We start from the raw sequence: 22,600 nt of genomic DNA on the forward strand, positions 1-22,600 counted from the left end.
GCTAGAATAGCAACATGTAACCAGCTAGTGCTGAACTTTAAAAAAATTTGCATTTCTCCGTATCTTTCGTGGAATGCTTGCTGAACAGTCAGCATCCCCCACCCAGCTACTGCATCTTGAAAATACATACACCAGGTAGCATGTGGATTTCTATGCATATTCCTAATAGTAACGGTCACAAACGCCATGAAAACTTAGCTTTGTAAGACATAACACCAGTTTCTCTCCCTTTTGTAAATGAAAGATAGGATATACTTGAGTGCTGCAGAACACAGAAAAGCAGAACTTCAAGTGGCATATTGGAGACCTGATTTCATATATAAATTGTAAAAGCTAAGACAAGGGTTGTAACAAAAGGATGCAATGATTGCTTGAGTACTACCTCCCACCTTCTGATCAGCCTCCCCTTTGAATGGCACAGTGAGCAAAAGCTGGAAGGTATGAAACTACCTCTTTCAGGTCCTCGTGTTATGCCAAAAGTTTCAAATGCTGAATCATAAACAGTAGCAGAAGATGGAAAAGGCCTTCTTCTGCCCTGACTTTACTATTGTATCCTTTAAGGCACTGGGGAGAAAGCAATGCAGGGAACAATACAGTAATTATTTCCTTGTAGCATTTTCATTCTCTCATGTCCACAACGTATCTGCTTCTGTCAGGAATGTTGTTTTATTTGAAGTAATTTTATTATTGTCGGGATTTTGAGGAATTTCAAAGTAGCTGAAGTACATGGGGTGCAGTAGAAAAGTCACGTTATCTGTGCATAGCTAAGTAAGTGGTGATTCCCAAGTTTGTTAAGTGTTTTTGGCAGTCAGTGATTTGCACTGATGGGTGCAGGAGCTTCACTTCCCGGCCAGACCAGAATAAAGTAAAAGTAAAGTTTGCTTATGAAAGGAGATTTCTGTCTTCTCTACAGAACTGAAACCAGGGGTAAAATGTTTTATTCTTTCCCTGACCTCTTCCCCCTTCCCTTTAAAACACTACAGTATTATGTTGATTTACAGCATTCTGAAAAATTTTGATATTTTTCTCTTTAAAACTAAACTTATCATGCCCAAAACAGAAGATAATTCGGTTTGGTTTTATTAAAATCCTCTCTGAACTTTTTACACTGTAGCTATTCTTCTCAAATGAGTCATACAATAACCATTCCCAGTTTGTAGCCAGTTCTCCAAAGAAGCAGAAGAAAAAAGAAACAACTTCCTTTTAAGGGAATGAGACCTGTTTGTAATGATAAACCTCTTTCCATTTCTATTTGAAGACATTCTCCATAACCCAAGAATTGATAGTTATAAAAACACTACCTACTTTATTTGGATTACAAAAACATTCGTAGCTGTAGAACTTTGTTTAATGTTAGCCTAAAGCATCTGTATATATGCTCACACAAAGGGGTACTGTTAAAATCACACATATATGACATGTTAAACAAGCAGCTAGTTTACCAGAAAACTGTAAAAAACAGCTTAGAAAATGTTTAATTTCATTTTACTTAATATTTTAAATGCATGAGTTTAAACAAGAAGTATTTCATATTTATGTGGAATGAAAACAGTTCAAAAGTATGTAATTATATAAGTAAGCTAACACAGCAAAACTCATCATACTACTTGATTGCTGGAGTATTCACATGTTTTTAGAATTTGAGAAAATATCAACGTGTCACACATCGCTTACAATTTCTGTAACTTCCGAAAACCACTGTTATTTTAGCAGCAGCTATATTGTACAGCTACTCAATTTCTGTCCATAGAAATCAGGTATTTAGAAATTTAGGTGCCCTCACTGTGCATTTTGTTCCCGGGCTGTGATCCTTCCAACCTTCTTCCACTAGCCCTGCAACTAGTAAATAACAAATTCTCTAGTACGACATGAAAAAAGATGTAAATATTAAAAACTTGGAATTACTTATTTTTCTCTTCTTGTGGGTGGGATCACTTTGCAATCCAGAATATCCAGAAACATATTCTAATTTTAATGAAATCTGTAAGTCAGGTAAGAACCAAATTTCAGTAACTAGTACTGTAAGGTAAATAGCATATGTCATAAGACTCACAAGAAATTTTTAAAGGTTATCCAGATGATGGCCATGATTATTTTATGGGGTTTTTAAAGATACTTGACTATAGGTAAAATCTTTTCAAGATATTAATTTTAAATGTGTAAAATGGGTGTTACTGCATACAGATTAAAATATTTCACTGGTTGTGTTACTTAGATGGAAATAAGAATACCGTTATAAACAAGGTAAGGGTTGAAGGGGAAAAAACCCTGACACTAAACTCGGACTCAAAAGCAGAGATGAATTGTTTAAGTTGTATTGCCATCCATTTAGCTCTGAACCCCTGACACTATAGTTTATTAGAGAGGTGGAGACAACAGAATTCTTTGTAACATGGATTTATATTACCAGAGGAGCTACAGCAGACTTCTTCTGTGTTGTTAAAATAAATTAATCTAAACCAGCAGGGGACCGTCCTTGAATTACAATGGTTGCATTATTCAGAAACTGTAAAGATTGAATTTTTAAGGAAATCCAAAAGGCATGTAGCTTGGGAAAGAGCCAGTTGCTTTTTAATGCTGCCATTTTTAACAATTCTTAATATAAGAAACTGGAGTATTGTTTCAATCAGATCTTTGGTGTTGTACATTTTCTATGGTTTTATTTAATTATCTTCCTCTAAAGTATTATTATGTGCTAACCCAAGCATAATATGGCATCTCTCATCCCAGATAGATCCTGAAGTACTTAACCTTTGGCCAAAGTCTGTGCCAGCTTTACAAAATGTTGTCTAAGTCAAAGATGCAGTTATATACACGGAAGGCCACAGCCCACACATTCATGAAATGCAGCAGTCCTATACCGAGAGCACCACTGTGTGTGCCTTCTAGGAGGCAATGTACTATTTTCCTAACAAAATGTTCAAAGAGGAAAGGGATACAGGGTAACTAATGTAATCAGATCATAGGTACAAGTTGGAATTTGGTTGGGACACTAAAAGTCAAGTCTCTTTTGCAAATGGATTTTTTAAACGTGAAATTACTGCAAGTAGTCAGAACCCCCAGGTACACATTTCGTGTTAGGATTACTCAGGGGCTGACTCAACAGGGACACGGCCATATACTGAGTGCACAGCATTAACTTTCTGCAACACTGGTTTTATCAAGGAAGGGCCTTGAAAAACAAATTCACAATTTGAAGTTATATTATTTACATTTGATGCACAGTTTTTTATTTTGGCATAGATATAATTTTTATAAAAACATACTACTAAATATAACAGGCAAATATCACTGCCGTTGCTAATTTCATTAAGTGATGCATAGCTCGCAAATGCATCATATCAGCCAGCTGTGGTCTACCAATGAGCTGGTCACACAGAGTGGATGTATGGGTACATCACCATTTCCTGAAGACAAAGAACTGAATTGTGAAAGCGTCAGTACCTGAGATATTTTTATAATGGAAGAGCACATATAAAAAGCTTCAGTGCTTTTTAAAGACATCATAGTTCCTGTGCATTATAATGTCACTAAACCTCCATGTAAATGTTAAAACCAATTAGTGGGGACAACCTAGGACAAAATCCTACTTGATGAAATTAAGTCCTGGATTTGCTGCTATCAAGCACTCATATATAAGATCTGAAACCTGCTATTGAGTATGAGTATGATAGGTCTGAAGAATACTGTGTTACCCCAAATTACAGTCATATTGTCCCATGTAAGCTTTTTTTGTTCCCCCTTAGCTTTGATGAAAATGCACTACAGTTCTTCTAGGGTAGCTCCATCAGCTTCTGGAGAGTTATGTCACAGAGGTATGGCCTATTCTGTACAGTGTTACTGAAATAGATTAGGTTAGAACCTGAAGTAATAGAATAGGTTAGAACCTAAAGTCACGAGAGGCTTCTCTTCTTTTGTCTCTTCTTCCAAAACCATGAATAATAGAAATAAGGATTAAGAAAGAGAATTGAAAAATGATACGGGACTAAAATAAAAAAGATCTTCCAATCTTACTCAGATGTTAGAATAATAGTAAGTTTTAAAGAATTTTCTAAAAATAACAACAAAAGAAACAAGCACATGCAAATGAACAAGATAGTCTTGACTGTATCAAACATCTGGAAAATATAAGCACACATAAAAGAGCTACTCATTTTAAGGATTTAGTTTAATATCTCATCCCATTCAAGAAGATTAGCATGTGGCTTTAAAATACCTACTTGCCGTCAGAATATTTCACCCGAATATAGTTGTAAGAAAGTTTTTTGACAGCCCTAGTTATATTAATTTAGGGCAACAGCATTCTTTTACATTTTTCTGTGGCTACTGTTGATCAAGCTTTCCTACAAGATATCCTGATTATTTTTAATCTATTAATGATGCATCTAACTCAGTGGCATTGTTATAGCCACATGGAACCTTCAAGTAACCTTGTTATGTATAAATCCAAAACTGCCAGATCTTCATGACTTGATTTTCAGAGTGAGCCCTGACTTATTATATAAGAAACCAACAAACTACTGTATCTTGTACAGAGTCAAGAGGCACTTTTAGTAAGTACTTTTGAAATTAAGGCTCTGGCAGCCACAAAACCAAAATCCTCCATGTAGTGTTTCCCTTTAGATTTATGGAAAGTGTTTCAACTCCCAACAAAGATCAAATACTAGCTTTAAAACATGAGACACAGAAGGGGAAATGGAAATCACTGTCTTCTCCTTTCATATACATTGTGTTGCTTTCAGAGTTTATTCCTGAAAGAAAAAATAATCTGAAGGAACATCTGATGCTATGACAGCATGGTATTCATGAATGATTATTCGAGGGACTGTCAGGAAACCTGCAGTAATGGCAAAGTCAGCCCTGATCTGCAGAACTCTTCCAAATGCCAAGAGCCAAATAAAGGGAGTAGCAGCTAGAAGGAACTTGTGAAAGCACAGCTAGAAACTGAAAATACATTTATGTGGATCAGTTCTGTAATTCTATACTTACTTCCTGAGGAAGTGCTTCCCTATGATTCACATTACTATATACATTGAAAATTGATGGGTGATATAGCTCCTTATCTCATGGCACTGTTTATAGCTGTTCAAGAAACCTTTACAGTCAGACACAAATTTCAGCATCTTGTTGATGTAAGAAGGCTTTTAAAAATCAACTGAAGATCAAGAATGGCATTTTAAGCAACTGGCTAGGAATGTAGAAATGTAGAGTGATCTTTTTCACCTAAAAGGAGATAATCTGACTCAGATTAGATTTATAACTTTGCTGACACCTCTCTTACTGATATAATTTTGAGGGAAGGGTCCTGTTATATATATGAACTGCTAGTATCTTCTCAAGTTTCTCTGGGAAGCACACTTTTTAAGGATTGCATAGTCTTTAAACAGATGTCACAGGTCAGCACCTTCATAAATTAAATTCAGTGTCAGAAACAGTGTCCAGTTTCCTTTTCTCTTTATTATTTTGCCCTGAACCTTACCTTTTTCTTATTAACTTAAACCTAATAATTAATTTAAATAAAACACACAGCAAGAGCATTTTAACGTCACTGTATCAGTGGGATTGCTTTCCAGTTCTTTTCTTTTTGCATGGAAGACACCAGAAATCTGCACATTGAAGTAAACTTTATCTCATCCTCTGTGCCTGAAGAAAGAAGCCTTGATGCCAGAGATGACTATAGTTTATGCGAAGAAAGAGAAGACCAAGTCCAACCTCTCCCTTCATGCCCCCCACCCTGTACTCCACTCATGTTGCATAGGTTTTTCACTCTGTGAAAGTGTTTATCCATGTCTGACACCATAGGAGTGCAGCAAAGCTTTCTGCATTAAAAAGAAGAGGGATCCAGACATAGATGTTATTTTTCAGTGAGGACAACCTAAGCAGATCTGACAAACACATACTTGCTTCACGATAACCAGTATTAGCTGAAGGATGGAGTTGGGGACTGCTGCTGGCAGGATTTTGTCTTAAATACTCCTTAGCTCTGTGCTCAGTCCAAGCAAAGCAGTCATACAGAGATATTTCTAACCAGTCAAGTGCAGTTGTGGCAGGATCTATATTTGTGATACTGGTTTAGAATGTGATTTATTGTGTTTAAATGATGGAGAAACTAGAGGTACATAAGGTCTAAGGCAGCCAAGTGAAATAGCCAACGTGAAACCCAAGCACATGTAAATATCATCTGGCCTGAGAGTATCTTGCAAATGTAAAACTAAAGAAATCAAAAAAAGTTCAAGGAAACTTTTAAATGAAACTAAACTCACTTAGGCCAATATGTAAGTTTTGCTTTAAGTGATGTACAGGTATAACATGAGATTATGTGACTCCTAAGGGAGAACAGTGCTTTCCCTAATACTACAAAACTATAAAAACAGAGAAAACTGTAGCATATAGTTTCCTCTCCCAGCAAGGAGAAAGCTGTACAAGAGTCCTGCAATATAAAAGGGATTGGCAATCACAAATAAACCTATTCATACAGTGTTTCGACCACATGGAGACCAAAGATCTTCTCCAGATATTAAACTCAGTACCACAATCTGTAGATTACTAAAAATATTATGCTAATTAAAAACTGTTAATGCCAGATAGCACAAGTCTGATTTGAAGGCTTACTCATAATGATCTGATGGAAACCTATTAGAAGAAGATTTTTAGTTGTAAAACAGACAAGCAAGAGGCACGGAATAGGACTGAGGCAGTAGGTAACTCCTACATCTATGACTGTCACTGGGTGCGCATCCAGAATGATTGATCCAGTCACTGACATAAATTGTGTTCCTTGTTCTTGATGGAACACACCTGCACATAAACATGAAACAATATTTTCCAGCCCTTAAAAAAAATGTTTGGGTCTAGAGCAGTAAAAGGTTTTGGGGAAAGATTTGGTTTGGGTCTCATTTTAGGTGAGCTTGATTACCACGCCGTTGCCTAGAACACCTGAAAAGAAAATATTCTTCATAAGAAGAAAGGTTCCTTCCTGCCCTTTTCAGTTTCAGCTAACATTGTGCTAAAATATGATCCCATTTTTGCATCATCTATTTTTATCCCAGGACTCAGCAGCTGATGAACCATGCCAGGGTTTAATTCTTCAAAGCTGGATGATGCAGGAATCCAGAAGGCCTGAATTCAAGCCTGATATGAACAGGCCAATGCATCTTTAGTTTTTGCTTGACTCAGTTAGCATCCAGTATCAATTTGTGCTAATTCCCAGTCTCTGCAACTTTTCCAGACCTCTTATGTAAATCAGGCCTGGAAGCAAACAACAAGTGAATGACCCAGAAGGCTGGTACGGGGCTGGGCACCATTGTTCTCAGGCCACACAATTCAGTGCTCCATTTGTTCATGCAGTAACGCTAAAAAAAAATGACAGGCCCCAAAGATAACTATCCCCTCAGGCTTAATTATCGTACCCTTTGTACTATTCTTGCCATTGTAGAAAAAGAGGCATTCATGGTCCTCTCTCTCTACATTTAGATTCACTGGATTGTTTTTCACTGTTTCTGTAAATTTAGAGGAAGAAAACTGTAACTTAAGAGAGCTTGGGAAATTTTTCCTTTTATAGAATGACAAGAGGTTCTGAAGTCAAATCCTTTTTGTAGTCAAACATTGTGCCATGAAATCAGAAGTCTTTTGGCAACATCATCCTGGTAACCTGGAAAATGACTTTAAAATGTATCGCATTTAGGAGGTGAATCAGGGCCTTTCAAATAAAGTCATGGAAAAATGAGTTGGATGTCATCTCACTGATCTATTACTTTGAGTAAAATGAAATAATTGAGAAAAAAATGGGCTCAAGCTGCAAAGCTCCGGTAGATTTCCAACACCCTAGCTGTTCAGTGATGTGTTCTTGGATTTGGTGTTCTTCACCAAATTATTAAAATACTCTGGGTTTAAAACAGCTAATATTACAGACTGAAGTCATGACTGGAAGTGAGGGCAGAGAAAGGAAAAGCAGGATAATGAGGAATTTAGAAAAAGCATAATTTTAATATAGCTCAGAATTCAAATTGGATGCAAGATCTGGGAGATCTCACAGGGCTCCCAGCCCTGTCTGCTCTGGCTCTTGTCAGACTGGGCTGGAAGAAATTGAGATTTGATAGAATGGGCTTTTTATATTCATTTTTAATTGTTATTTCACTACATGCATTCAACAGTTAAGTGCAATATTACTACTGAATGTTCATAATATGGTGTAAAATAGGTGCAGAAATATTTTTCTGTTTTCTCTTCAAATGATTATGACTGCCTTGTTCTTAAAGCCTTCTGAAATATTCCTTTTTAGTTATTTTTTTAAAGATCAAAATGTGTCCTAATTATAGCATATATCGTATATAAATATATTACAAAACCACGAATCAGACCCTAGTACAAATTTGTGGAGCACTCCTTAAGGGGATTACATTCTATTTGTATGCAGAGAAAAATAAGTAGAAGTGAAAGGAAGATTTGTAATTACTAATTCAATATTATGATTTTGATTCATTTGATACCATGTGATCCTTGATTTAGTTTATATATATATTTATCTTGAAGGCATTAATTCTACACTTTGTGAGATTATTTGGTCTGGGAGGTACTGAGCTGAATAATACATACAAGCTTCGGTTAGAAAACATTAAAGCTAGCAACCAAAATTTCTCCAAGGTGTAACTGTCTTTACATTCACTTACCTATGGTTTGGGGGATTGTGAATAAGAGCACCATCTAGTGATAATCGGTAATATGTTAGTATCACGAAAAGGTGATTATTCAGTCTGGACATAAAGGCACGCTTCTAACTCACTTAGCAAAGAGATTTAGGGGCTTGAAAGGAGTGTTCCAGTTGTGGTTTCCAGTTCAGTTTAAGGACTGGTATCTTCCCCTTAGATAGTCCTAAACATGCACAACACATCTAAAGGCTAACTTTGGCTGACAGTATGGATACCATGAGATAACACTTTAACATTTTGTTTCATAAACTGATGATGTAATTTTATTATGTATCATTGTAATAAACCCCTCCAAGTTTGCAAAAGGCTCATTTTATACTGATCAGCATAACATACTTATTCCACTGACTGAGAATTTAGGTGAAACCATTTCCTAGGTATCAAGTGTTTTGGAAAGCCAACAATTCTGTAACTTCGGGGGGTTTTTTCAGTGAAGGATATCAAACAGCTGCTCGTCTGTAAGGATCTTAGGCATTAAATAGTCTTATATGTTAGAATTTGCTTAAAACATCTATGCTTAGTGATAGGTTTTTTTCTAATTTGAAGAATTTTATAAGCGGGTCTTACACTATCCATTCCACAAGTATTATTTCAGTGTGCAGAAAGATCGTTATGAATATATGATAATATATAAAGCTATTTATCCCTTTCAGATTATTTCCATATGCACCCTCTGTAATTAAATCAGTGGCTTATGGCAGCCAGTCTTTGAAGTGATCTCTGCAAAATAGGAAAATGTAATTTGTGGAACAAAATGCTGATCAGTCTATTCCAGCCACATCTGTTAAGCTCTAGCAGTTCAGAGGTTTCTGTGATGAGAGTTTATGCAAAGCAGAAAGTTTCCTGTATTTCTTTCAATCCAGAGGAAGTTCATTGGAACTGATGGGCACTATTCTAACCAAGTAAGAAGGTTTGAAATCTGAGGCATTGTTTGCCCACAGTTTTCAGTGAATTCACTGAAAGTGGTGTTTATAAGTAGCTGTGCTTACATATTTAAATAAAAGTACTACCAAGAGAATGGCAAGAGAAAGCAGAGCAAGAGCTTCTGGCAGAGAAGACAAGGATTTAGAGAAATAAATAGAGATGCTCTCTTCAGGAGCACCAGTGGTGGTGGTTGAATAAAGCCAATAAAACGTGTGACATGATTGCCCTGGTTGCAGTAACTCTTGGAGACACCTGATATTATACAGGTATAGCCAACCGTTATAATTACCTTTGCACAATTCTCCATGTAGATGCTTTTATTCTGGAAGAAAAACAGGTCTTTTGCAGGACCCTTAGAGCCTTTCTAAAGTGATGTCAGTCAAACTGTTGAAGATGCGTATACAACAAGATGGGTGTGCCAACACAAGGAGCTACTGTCTGACTTGTCCAGCCACAGCTGTGCCTGTTGAAAAGGTTGCCACCCACAGCTTCTTGGCACTCCTCCCTCTTTCCTCCTCCCTGTCCTAACCAGGAGGTTTCTATGCTTCAAATGTTAAAGATGAGCTGCTCATATGAACGTTCCCAAGCTATCAGGCAAAATGAGGTGAGTTAGCAAAGCCCTGGTGTCTGAATTGTTAAGAAATACTGGCTCATTTCAACCAACACAAACCTGCCTATTTCCAGAATTGAAGAAAGCAAGAGGGCAGTTACAAGTAGTCCCTTCAACGAGTAAACATTTGTAACTGAGAGATATGTCCACAGTCTAAATATTGTCCTTAGCTTACACTGATACATTATTGGTCCTTTAATAAATGGCCTCTAGATTCTAGTAATATCAGTCTAGTACCTACTATTAGCAATCATGTAACTTTCTTATAAATATGCAAACTGAAACGTCTTCAACTCGAATGAGTATCTTTGTCCTTACCAAGACTTTCAAGACATCTTGGATATAAAATGTACAATTACCAAATAACTTGAAAAAAGTTACATTATTCAATAGTGTTATCAGAATACCCCAAAGTCTAAGGGGCTTTTTGTTTCTTTAAAGGGAATGACTTCTGCTAGACACAGAAAATTATAGTAAGTAGATCCCTAGCAAAAACTGCTACACCCTTCCCAATGAGGATTTTTATTCATGATATCTGCTTCTAATTAAATAACTTCACTATGTTATACATTCTAAGGCCCAATCCTTTGCCCTTTGAAGTCAATGGCAAAGCTCCCATTAGTTCATGGGAAAAAATGTAACTCCTTTGTTAAGGCTTCCTTTATAGCAATTTCAGCTGTTAGGTTTTTAAGACAAAGTTTCAGCTTTGCCACCTTTGCCTGCAGACAACAAGTTCCTGATACTCCTTGTATTAGGCAGAGGGTAGGGGGAAGGGGAGATCTGGTCTTATTAAATTATGTTCCCCTGTCTTTCCATTTATTTTTCTTTCTGTTACTGTAAAGTGCCACAATGGATATATGATTGTCTTGCATTATTTTTATTTTAGAAACTTGCTTGAAATTCAATATTGTAGCCATTTATGCCATATGTGGCATGTTTGTGCTATAGAGAACATATCAAACAAACCCAGCAGTATAGAAACCCATAGCTTATCTACTTTCTTCATAGTTTTGACCCATCACCAGTTCATCTGCTAATCAACTGTAATATAAAACATGTCTAAAATACCAAAACATCCAGCTTCCTAAATGGGACCATATTTCTAAAATATACTTACAAAAAGACAAGTTTATAAAATCATGATTCTACAGCTACGCAGTCCAGGATGACATAACTCTTCGGAAGCAAAAGGTTACCTGTGTATTGATGTGGTGCCCCATCCCAAATGGAGGAAGGAGATATCAAAGAAGGAAACCTAAAGGGTTCAAAATGCATTTCTGTGGAAGTAGAAAGAAGGCCTGTAGACAGTTTCCCTGCTAAACATTGTTTTCCCTGCTGTGCCCAGGACTACAGCACATGATAGACAGCTCAGGGTATAATCCCATTGGCTCTGGCGAGCTTAGAGCTATGTTTTTGTTATAATTCACCTTCCACATAAGCAACAAATAAAGCAGCCACATCTTCACTGTTCTTAAGATCCCACTGAGAGCAAGGTGCTGAGGTGTTTTGAAGATTTTTGGCTTTCATGCTCAACACCATGTTGTATTGGCAGGTAACCAAAAACCAGCACTTTGATTTTGGTGCACGCTGAGGTGTTTCTGTCTAAATGTGCATTAGTCTCATACTAACATCCACACAGACTATGGACTACAGATTCTAATTAAATGGGACAGATGGGAAAAATTACAGAAAAGGAAAATGAAATCCACTGTGTAACTTGTGTACATTAGGTCTGAAATTTAAAACCTTCAAGCTGATATCCAGGGAGGTTTTTTTACTGCCAGTTTCATTCCAGCCAACAAACAGTGCTCATAAGTACAGCTTGCAATCTAAATGTTATCAGTTTTGTCCACAGTTAATTCCATGCACAGAATTGTTCCTCTTAAAGTTGAAGCTGTCTCTGCAAATCAGTCTCATTTTATAGAGTGCTAAGCATTTAACCCATGATATATGGTCCCTTAAAGTAACTGTTCTAAATATTTCTGCTGTAAATATGAAGAACACTGAGTTCTGCGTTTGAAAGCAAGCCCTTCCATGATACGCATAAATTGCTATCTGTATCCTCTCAAAACAATTTGACACAATCCTAAAGGGCTTTGTAAACAACATTTCCTGTTGTGATATTTTAATGTGAACTTGGCCAAAAGTCTTACTATTATATTCACATTCACAATAAGAATGCAATGGCAGAACAATGAAATACAATAATGTCATGCAGTGTATTTTAAATGTTTCCAGAAAAGAAACTAAAAAATGAAGCAAAGTTCTATACAAAGCAGCTAATCTAATTTAGTAGGAATACTGTTTGGGTTTTTTAGTTTGTTTAGTTTAAATCAGTGTGAATTATGTTGTTCATTCTATTCCATTGAAAACTCTCCTAGCATGAGACTTGGAAAAATATATATTGGGAACGAGCACAAATTAATACTACCATGTATCCAAAGCATGCTTGTGTTTGCCTAAATACTGTGGAAAGCATGCCAAAACCAGCTTGGTATGTAGTTCTCTATATGCAAAACAGGGTATACACTCATTTGCTAGTTCAGCCTGCAGTTTTTAAACAACTAGATGGGACTTTAGTACTAAACACTTCCACTGGCACAATAGCTGAAATGCAAAAAGTTTGAAACTAGAAAACGCAGACCCCTAACCTTTGGAAGTACATATAAAAAATTGCCTGGTAAAGGTCTATGAATTTTGTTTCCTCATTTTTCTAACTAGCAATGGCAGATTTTCAGGAACAGAGTTATTTAGCAGTGGTCTATTTTAGTTAGATTTCGGGAAGTTTACTTTGTTCCTTTGACTTGCAAAATAAATTAACCTAACCTCTGTAAAGCCCAGCTTCTTCCCAGTTTGCCAGTGGAAGTTTTGTCATTTACTTAAATAGAAGCTGCACTACGTCATCTAAACATGTGCAAAAATTTATTGATTATTAAATTGGGTCAAGGCTCATGATGGAGTCAAAATCCTCCCCAGAAAAGATAAAACCACAGTTTTCCACATAACTCCTTGTGTGAAAGAATATGTAGATATGCCTTACAGGGTTTTCCGAATATCAGCAAATACCGGCTGTGTCAGATGGTCTGAAGAGTGAATTTGAGAATAAGAGTTTGTCCAGGCTGAAAAAACAAACTATGTTTGGAAATGTATTAGCTAGCAAATTTAAACAAATAGTTTAAAATACAGTCCAAGTAAGGCAAGTTGTGTTTAAAATCATGTAGGTTAACTCTAAACTCTACTCCTTTGCTGCCAAAGTTCAGCCAGCATGTTTTAAACATGGTTTGCTCTGTCTACTGCTAATGCATAAAGTTGTATTCAAATTCTGTTCAAAATGTCAACTGATACAAATAAGGAAGCATCAGCAGGGTCACATTAGCTCAGTAGTGAGCTGAGCCTTTACACGGCACGCTGAGCACCTTAATTTCAAACACAGTAGCCCATAGTAAGATCCTACTTGACTATGCATTAATGAGTGAATATTCAAAAGTAGATGGCACCAAAGCACCAGCTCCAGGATGACTTTTAATGTCATCTGGAGATGATGTGAAACACAGAACAGTTCCTTACCTTCATCTTACTAGGAGGATGGTGCTCCTAGGCCATCAGTGCAGAGGCAAGCAGGGGAGCAAAAACCCACTACTTCAGCAACGGATGGTTTATACTCATCTGCATGACTTAGCGTTGCAATGAGCTAGGAGCGCAGGTAGAACAGCTGTATTTGTCATGTCTCAACTAGAGTATAGTGACCAGAATCTCAGCTTTTACTAACCTAGTTCTTCTGCCTGGAAGTGTGAGCATTTGCCAATGGCAACAATGTAAGAGAATACAGGAACTTTGAAAAGTTTCCTTAAATCCAGCAGCTTTGATGTACTTTCATGGATGGACCAACTGAGTGCTAACACACCTCTCATATATGTGACGGTGACGTGCTTTGCCTTACCTCAGGATCAAAAGCATGACTGCTAACATGTCTTATCCTTTATTTTGTTTTTCCACTAGACTAACTGTAAAGGTCAATTTGATGAAAGCCACTTGGGGTTGTTTTGCATGTATCAAGTATTTTGGATAAATGCTGGGGAAAAAAAGTCAAAACTACCACAGAACCCATCTCTGTATTCATCCAGCATTAAGTAATCATATTCAGACATCAACTTTTCCCACTGTTGGTTCAGGTTGTTCCCAAGTCTTTGAGTTTCACTTTCAGTTTCAGGTTCCAATGAATCCAAAATGATGAAACTGAGACTTGAGTTGAAATCTGAGCATTTTGATGCACAAGTGCACAAGTCTAAAACGACCAGGCAGCCAGTTGTCACATGCCATTACTGAGCCCAAGGTAAAACTACTATTTGTGCAGCAGCAGCAAAGTCTATTTCAGAAATTGGCAAAATAGTCACCAACTGTATAAGCTTTGCATGAAGCCTAGTTGAAGCTGTTGAATTTGAACCCTGAATTATCAAATTATTTCACAAGATTAATGAGAACTATAGTTAACTTTTACAAGACAATGGAAAATTGCATGTTATTTGTCAAGTTTGGACATAGGAAAATGTCCATAGTAGAGCAAAAATTTTCAGGGTGCAAAATCACATTGGTAAGAGTTTCAAAATATCCATTAGGTTCTTTCAAATAACTTGACATTTTTGAAGATAGGCATTATAATTGCAGTTATGCATTGTCATGGTAGAAATTAAAGGAAGAGAAATGTTACGATTTTATTTTTCTAAAAATTTAGTGGAAAAAAGTTGATGAAAAAGTACATAAAATCTGTCAGCACTTTAAAAAAAAAATCCTCAATATGCAACTACATATTGTTCTGCTGCTGGTGAATCAGGGAGATCAGGATGAATGCTGTCATAGATATAAACTAGGACAACATGATCCCATTTGAAGATATCTTTCTTGCTGAAGTGTATATATGTAGGAATATCTCTTTATACACTACATATAGACCAGAGTACTTCTGGAACTGACACGATCTGGATTCACTAACAAGTGAGGCAACTTGTCTCAATAACATGAGTCTGAGCATGCAAACCTACAACATGGTTTTAAGCATCTATTCATTTTTACTTTTAGGGTACTGCTAGAAAAAAGAGGACTGAATTTCCTTTGAAGTGCTTAGAGGTCTGAGTCATGAAACTTACCGCCCTTGAATACTAGAACTATTCAGTGAAGTTCCCAAACTCAAATTAGCAAGACTTTGACAGAGACAAACAATGAGTTCATCAAATTGCTGTTTGGTGTAGGTAACAAATATGCTGAGAATGATGTACCTCTGATGCAACCAGATAATTTGATGGAATTAGATCGTGGTTAAATTGTAAATCTAAATAATCTATAGGACAAGTCCAGCAAATTACCTGTTGCAAAAGAGATGCTTTTTAAACCTATAACGTAGCTGGTATTGTTAAGTATTAGTAGAAAACTCACAGGACTTTCTTTCAAATGCTAGTCCAGAAAATCATCCATGATTCCGTACATAAGTTTTTATGTATCTTAAATTAAAAACTGCAAAGAAATTTACAAGAAAAAAAATATACATTATATCTATAAAAAACCCCCACATTATTTCATATATCTACCGTGGAAACAGAAAGGATATAACATGTCCCTTTGCTCTTATATATCTTGAATTCTTAGCCATCTAGGGTCAGTGTTGTATTGAGATTTCCCAACTGTCTCCTGCTTTGGGAAAGCTATCCTACAGTGCAATACTGACATGGTTTAGCGTCTTGGTGCATACACAGCACAACTGATATAACCACTGTCTTCCTTATCTTTATACACCCGGTTATCTTTGTTTTTTTTAAATAACATTCATTTATTTGATATCCTTCTTAGCACAGTATGTCTTCTGACACAGTATTTAAACTAGATTTTTTAAAAGTCATTATGATATATGTTGACAGTATAGAATATGCAAATTCTTTTTAAGTGAAAATATAATTTCGTGAAGTATTTACAACATCAGTGGATATAATAAAGTAAGGTGATGTGTGAAGCCAGGACTGGGAGAAGGAGGGGTGTTTGTATGCCTCTATAGAAAACAAGTCAAATATTTTCAAAATTTATATTTTGAATTAAGAGTTAAAAATGGACAAACAAAATGATACTTTGTGATACTTCAAAAAAAATCCGTTTGTAGCAATCTCACATCTGACAAATTACTGAAATGTCTTGAATCTAATTTAATGTTTGTAAAATTGTTTGCTGATGAAAATTTACTATTCTGTGTGCTCCTCTGTTAACACTTTGCAGGATAATGGAAGACAATACTTTATACTACAGGCAAAACTCTCATTGATTTTAGCAGAATGCTACTTGCATATATGCTTTAAGAGCTAGGCAATAAACAATGGGGGGAGGGTTTACATATTTTTTTTTATAAATGTAATAAAACAATATTTAAAAGGCATAAACCAAACTGGTTTAGTTGCTTCTGGCAGTGAACTGCAGATTCCATTGGCTTTAAAACCAGTATGTTTCCTTTATCAAAAGGGTAGATAGGTGTGATTTGGGGATTTATTTTTTTTTTTATCCTCCCACCTTTTCATGGGTTATCTCATTTCCCTCCATTTCATATCCCTCTCCCTTTAGTTCTGTATCACAGCCACAGCTCTGCTTATGACACAGGCCTGAGTGCACTTCCCTTTGCAGCAGCCCAGGGGTACACGTGCTCAGGTTGTGTCGGCAACCAGGCGAGCAACCCGCTGCAGCTTTCCCAGCTCCTGTGAGCTGAGACACCAAAACCAGAAATACACACTTCTGCCAGAATCTTGCTTGGTGTAAACTGGCTATGACCCACTGGTTCCATGGAGCTACGTTAGTATGCACCAGTGGAGAAACTGAACCTTGAACTGAAAAAACAAAACAATTTTTTATTGTGTTTAGGAAACACAACCTTTGGATTTTGGAGCCGGCAGGAAAATTACTATGCGCTAGTTGTGTAATTCTTTTTTGTTTCATGAGTTATTAGACTGAGTTTTCACAGATGATAAAATAAAAGCTGAAAACACTGTCTCTCCCCCAAAAGGGTCACACAGAGTGTAGCTGCAGACCCCCCACTTCACTGTGCCTCAACGTGCTGGCAGTGGCTGAGCCGGGGAGCCATGCCCGGGGAGCCATGCCTGGGGAACCATGCCCAGGGAACCCCAGAGCGCCCGGGCTCCCCGGGGGGGTCGGTGGAGCCTGCCTGCAGAGTGAGTCCCAAAGAAAGCTGTGGCCTGTCAACTCCTAAATTTCAGGTTTTCAGCCAGATGCTAGTGTCAATTTTCAGATGTCACTGATTCTGATCAACTCTTGAGCGCGGAGAAATGAATGATCTGGAACTCAGAAAGCACCCAATCCACCATGCTTATAACACTTATATATGCTGATATGCATGTACTCTGACAGGGGGTGTTCTGAAGTATTGTATTACATGGCCTTTTGATTGGGTTCATTTGCAAGAAAACAAACTCACGCTTCTTTTATTTTTTTCCTAAAAATACTAATTTTTTTTCCTAAATTTAGCTATATTTTACTAGTGGATTTTCCCATTAGAAGTAAGGCACAACTGTTGCCATGTGTCTAGTTCTCAAGTCCCCGATTTTAGTAGTAAACCAGAACCCAGACACAAGTGTCACGGTCTAGGATGTGAATATGAAAACAGAAAATTGCATAGCCTATCTTTATCATGAAAACTAAAGCTTAATCAGAATCTTGCGTTCAAACTACTGTGCTTTTTACTTTTGGTTTTATGTAATCAGGGCCACTCGTCTTTTACGATTACTTACATTTTTTTTTAAGTTCTAGCTACAAGTTTTCACTAGATGGCAGAATTCCACTGTCATCTATTATCAGTAGATTACTTGCAAAGCAACAGTTGCCTATCGGTAGGAAAAAAATTTAAACATGCTCAAGTTTTGCGAAATATAAAAACAAACGGAAAACTTAACAGTAATGAGAAAAACGATACATACGCTCAATTAATCATAGCTCTATTACTGAGTGTGATTAATATTATGGGCTGGAAATAATTGAAACTAATAGCGAAAGATCTTCATTTCTTGACAGAGGAACTAGAAGAATCTTACTTTATAAAATGAGGTAGACTTACTGCTTCTGCTATTTTTGAAAAAGTTAACTGATTCAGTAAATTAAATTTAACTAATTAATATATTGACAGCTTAAGAAACAGCTAAACTACTGATCCAAAATACTCTATCAAAATACAAAAAACTTAACACTCAATGGACTGGATTACCAAGGTACTAAAAGGTGATAAAATACATTTTAATCTCTCTCCCTCAATTTAACAAGGCAGAATTCATTGTATGATGATCAGTCCCAGTAGCATTTTAGTGAGTGGTATTTTGCTGACCTCGGAGCCCTGGACAAAATTTGTCCCTCTTGTCTAGGGAAAGCAGAGCCCAGCTCCATATAGTTACATAAGCCTTAATAACCGTGACAAATCTTCATTGTTGCACCAGTGGAGAAGCTGTTGCAATGGAGTGAGCACTGATTTTTAACAAAACTACTCTTTAACTATTATTTTTGCAGCTTGGGGTTTTTATTTATCCCGCATTTCTGTCTATTTTGCTCTCATTTTATACACGAAGATAATTTATGAAGCGTTCGGTAATTTTCAGTTTTGCTCATGAAATACAAGAGGAAATGTTTGGCATCTATTAAAGCTGCTTCTAAGACTGGATAACTTTCCAAAACCAGAGATAACTCGGTGTAATGCTTTCCAGGATTCCCAAAATAGTAAGAACATTTTCTCATGATAAAGCTGTATTTATTCTATGCCTAAAGAAGAAAAAGTATCATAAATAGATGACTGAAACAGCATTTCCTAATATGAGATTCAGTTTTGCGATATGCTGAGTGCATTTAAAAACACAGACTGAATCCACCAGAAGCTGGAAGGCATACATCATTTCACAAATTCAAGCCTTTAACATTTAAGAAAATGTTTGCAATACTTGCAAGCTATGAAAAAGCAATCATTCCTTTTTATTGAAACAAACATAATCAGCACCTGTAGAATCTCTGCAAAATAAGTTAGCAAATTCAAACAAGCATCACGATAAGATCCACACCAACCATTTCACTGGAAGCAGTATGTATTTAAACAAACAATTCTCTTCACTCGTGTTCACAAAACACCGATAACATCTTTCTCTCATGATCTCCTACCTTGGCGATTTGCAAAGGCTGCTTTTGCTCCTTGCCACCTTGCAATCTAAAGCCCCAAGGCGCCCCTCCACTCATAGCAATGCAGAGATAATCCCCTGTGCCCATTTTCCTGGTGCAGTTAGGCAGCATTCATTTACAGAAGAACATGAAAAATTTCTCTTGCAGATAGATGTTCAGTGAGCTGGAGATTTGTCTGCCAGGCAGAGCTGGAGACCCAGAGCACCACACTGTTGCTGCTGCTGTGTACTGCACTAGCAAATGTAGTCATTCAGAAGAATGTAAGAGCTCCCTCCGATCCAGGGCACAGCCCACTCTTTCGTCAGATTTCTATGCTCAGCCCACCTTCAAAGTAAAGTAAGTAACGCTGAGGAAAGGCACACAAAGAGACTCAGCCATGAGGCAGAAAAGGCTGTATTTAAACATGACTCTTGTGACAGCTAAATCAAAACAACAGCAAAAAGAAGTGTACATTTCCCAGTGACAATTTAGGACCTAAGTTTACTTTAGCAAGTAGTGCCAGGCATTTTAAACTCTAATTTACCCATTTCTTGCAATCATACTCCAAACAAAAGAATAAAGCAGAACCGTAAGTGAAATATCATGTACATCCTCTGAATACACTTAGATAGAACTAGGTTTATGATTCTCGTCTCTACCCTGCATGCACTTTCTGCAGCACTGCAGGTATGCAAGGGAAAAAAAAAAAAAAAAGAGAGACTAAAAAAAAAAAAATAAAAAAAAGACTAAAAACTTTATCACTTCCCTGTCTTGTAATTGCTTCTTTTGCTGGTTCTCTCTAACCTCAGTACAGTTTAACATGCACTGCTATTTAGCAATCACCTGAATTATTATTGGACCCTAGTAATACCTGTTCTTATGCAGCCTGTTGCCTTTTCTACTAGAGAGGGGAAGAGGATTAGTGGAACAAAGTATCAGATCTCTCTATGATGCTATCAATGGGTGATTTGCATTGTGTCATTAGAAGGGAACCTTACTATAAGCACAGAAGAAAAAAAGATTCAGTGGGAAGTTAATTTGCTGGTGCCTTACAAGACCTGGGTTCAGTTCTGTTCCCTGTTGCTGGCTTGGGATAATGCAGGCTGTAAACAGCTGAGCTCCTTCAGGTACAGTTGGAGTGGTTTAAGAGGTGACGGTTCTTCAGCAGGGAATGAATATTCCCCTAGCTGAGTGTTAACAACTGACAGATTAAGTGCTCCTACTCAACTCAGCCTAAAGTCAGTTAGCTTGGCTTAAATCACATTTAATTTTGTACAAAGCTCATTCTAAAGGAGAGTGTTCAGCAGATGGGCAGAAACATCTTTAAAGCTAGACTAGTTTCTGAAACAAACATCTCTAGCTTTGACCAGGTTGATGGGCGCTGATGTCAGATTCCCACAGCTTAAATTCCACCAAGGTCCCTGTATGAAGTCTTCAGTTGGCTCGCTCTAGGTCTTCAGAGATGTCAGGGCAAAAGGAAACACTTGGCATTTAAGTTACATGACTTTGCATCTAAGTAGCTGAGGCTTTAAACCTAAGCCTGTGTGTCTGTCAATTAATTGTCCCTGGAGTGATGCTTCCTTACACTACAGCAATGTTCTTTAAAGACTATTAGGCAAAATATCAATGTAGAGACAGTATCTTCTGTTTAACTGAAATACTGTGACTGGAAAAAGTAGACAGGCTTTTAGGCACTTGAGCCCTTCATCAGGCCTCTGAAGACACTAAGGTAACCCAAAGGCTGGATGGACACAAGTTCCTTTATCAAACGGGAAAATGCCACGTACATATCAGGATTTACTGGAAGTTAAGAGTGCTTTCTTTATTGACTACAAGTCAAAAACTCCGGAGAAGGAAAACAAGCCACATCTAGCCATACAATTAAATACTCAAGGAAAACACTATCAGAGGAGCCATACTCAGAAAGGAAATGGTCTTTAGAGGAACTTTGCTAGACAACCTCTGAGTGAAGATGCCTTGTTTAAAATAAGTCTGTCTGAGGTGGCTAACTGATACTATCTTGTGCAGTGTTGATCTGTTGCTTCAGGAGACGGTATTTTAGTTTTTCCCTAGGTCAAATCTTGCTTTAGACAAAATTCTCTCCCAGTGTGCCTAATGATGCGCATTATTATAGATACTTTTATGACAATAGATTTCTTAAGTATAGAGATGCAAAAAATATCCCATGACACTCTGGTAAATACAAAAAACCCCATTATTTTTTTTAAGAAAATGAATCACATAATTATCAACCCTCCAAATATAAATTTATGATTAAATATATATGTTTATGATTATATATATGTAAATATATTAAATGTTAGGGTGTTTTAAGCTTGTATTAGGCTCTCTTTTATAATTTTGGTAAAAAGGAATAATAAAATCTGATCTTTGTTTCTGAACTTCTTCATATACCTATTGTAGAAAACAAATTAAGGAGAAACTCCCCTGCATTTGGATGTTCTTATAATTGATGGGAATTTGTAATAGATATAGATGTTTCTATCTCTGACCATATAACAGAACTGTGTAAAATGATAGAACAATCTTGATTAGTCATTCCTCAGCTGAAAAAATAACCAGTCAAAACACCAGGATCTATTTGATTCTGTCATATGACATAGACAAAACTTCTCTCTACAGCTGCTAAAGCATCAGTAGTTGGTGTTCCTTGAAGTTAATCCCTCACCATCTAGATATTTGACATTTTTAAGGCAAAAGAGCAGAGAGAAGCACTTTAAATTTGATTGTGTCATACAAAAGACATAACAAAATCATGCCAATGGTTTTGGCTAAAATCACCATGTAAAACATTAGAGAAATTTCTCTTAAAAGCCAAACTAATAGTTGTCTACCACATTGTGAACTTTTTTTAAAAAAAAAAATTAAAGTTGAATACTTTACCGTTTGTTTGATGTTCTATTGGCTTCTGTTTTGTGAAATCTACATGGCATTCTAGAAGTTAAATCAACTTGTCGAAGTAATGGTAATAGATAACATCATTGGGGCTATAAGATCTCTGTTCTCCAAAGAAAAAAATTATTTTTTTTCTGCTGAGTTTTTATATATATGTATTGTGTAGTACTAATTACTCCAAAATAAGTTGTGAAAAGAATGTAAGCAACCTGATATTTTTAGACTAAGAGTAACCCAGTATAATGACAAAGCTTTGGGGACATTT

At 36.7% G+C, this 22,600-nt stretch overlaps 2 protein-coding genes across 4 annotated transcripts in view; one reads left to right on the plus strand and one right to left on the minus strand.

Annotated features, from left to right (window-relative positions):
• The window catches only part of SYNPO2 (synaptopodin 2), a 95,693-nt gene extending 76,036 nt beyond the window's left edge, over positions 1-19,657 (minus strand). Inside the window, exon 1 of the mRNA XM_026848033.1 lies at positions 19,423-19,657. Coding sequence (XP_026703834.1) covers positions 19,423-19,551 — 129 coding nt within the window. The 5' untranslated portion in view covers positions 19,552-19,657. The remainder of the gene's footprint in view (positions 1-19,422) is intronic.
• Positions 1-22,600, plus strand: part of SEC24D (SEC24 homolog D, COPII coat complex component) — a 121,318-nt gene that overhangs the window by 23,964 nt on the left and 74,754 nt on the right. The gene's annotated exons all lie outside the window — the stretch shown is intronic.

The sequence above is a fragment of the Athene cunicularia genome (genome assembly GCF_003259725.1).
Source record: "Athene cunicularia isolate RWA chromosome 4 unlocalized genomic scaffold, athCun1 chr4_part2, whole genome shotgun sequence".
Lineage (NCBI taxonomy): Eukaryota > Metazoa > Chordata > Aves > Strigiformes > Strigidae > Athene > Athene cunicularia.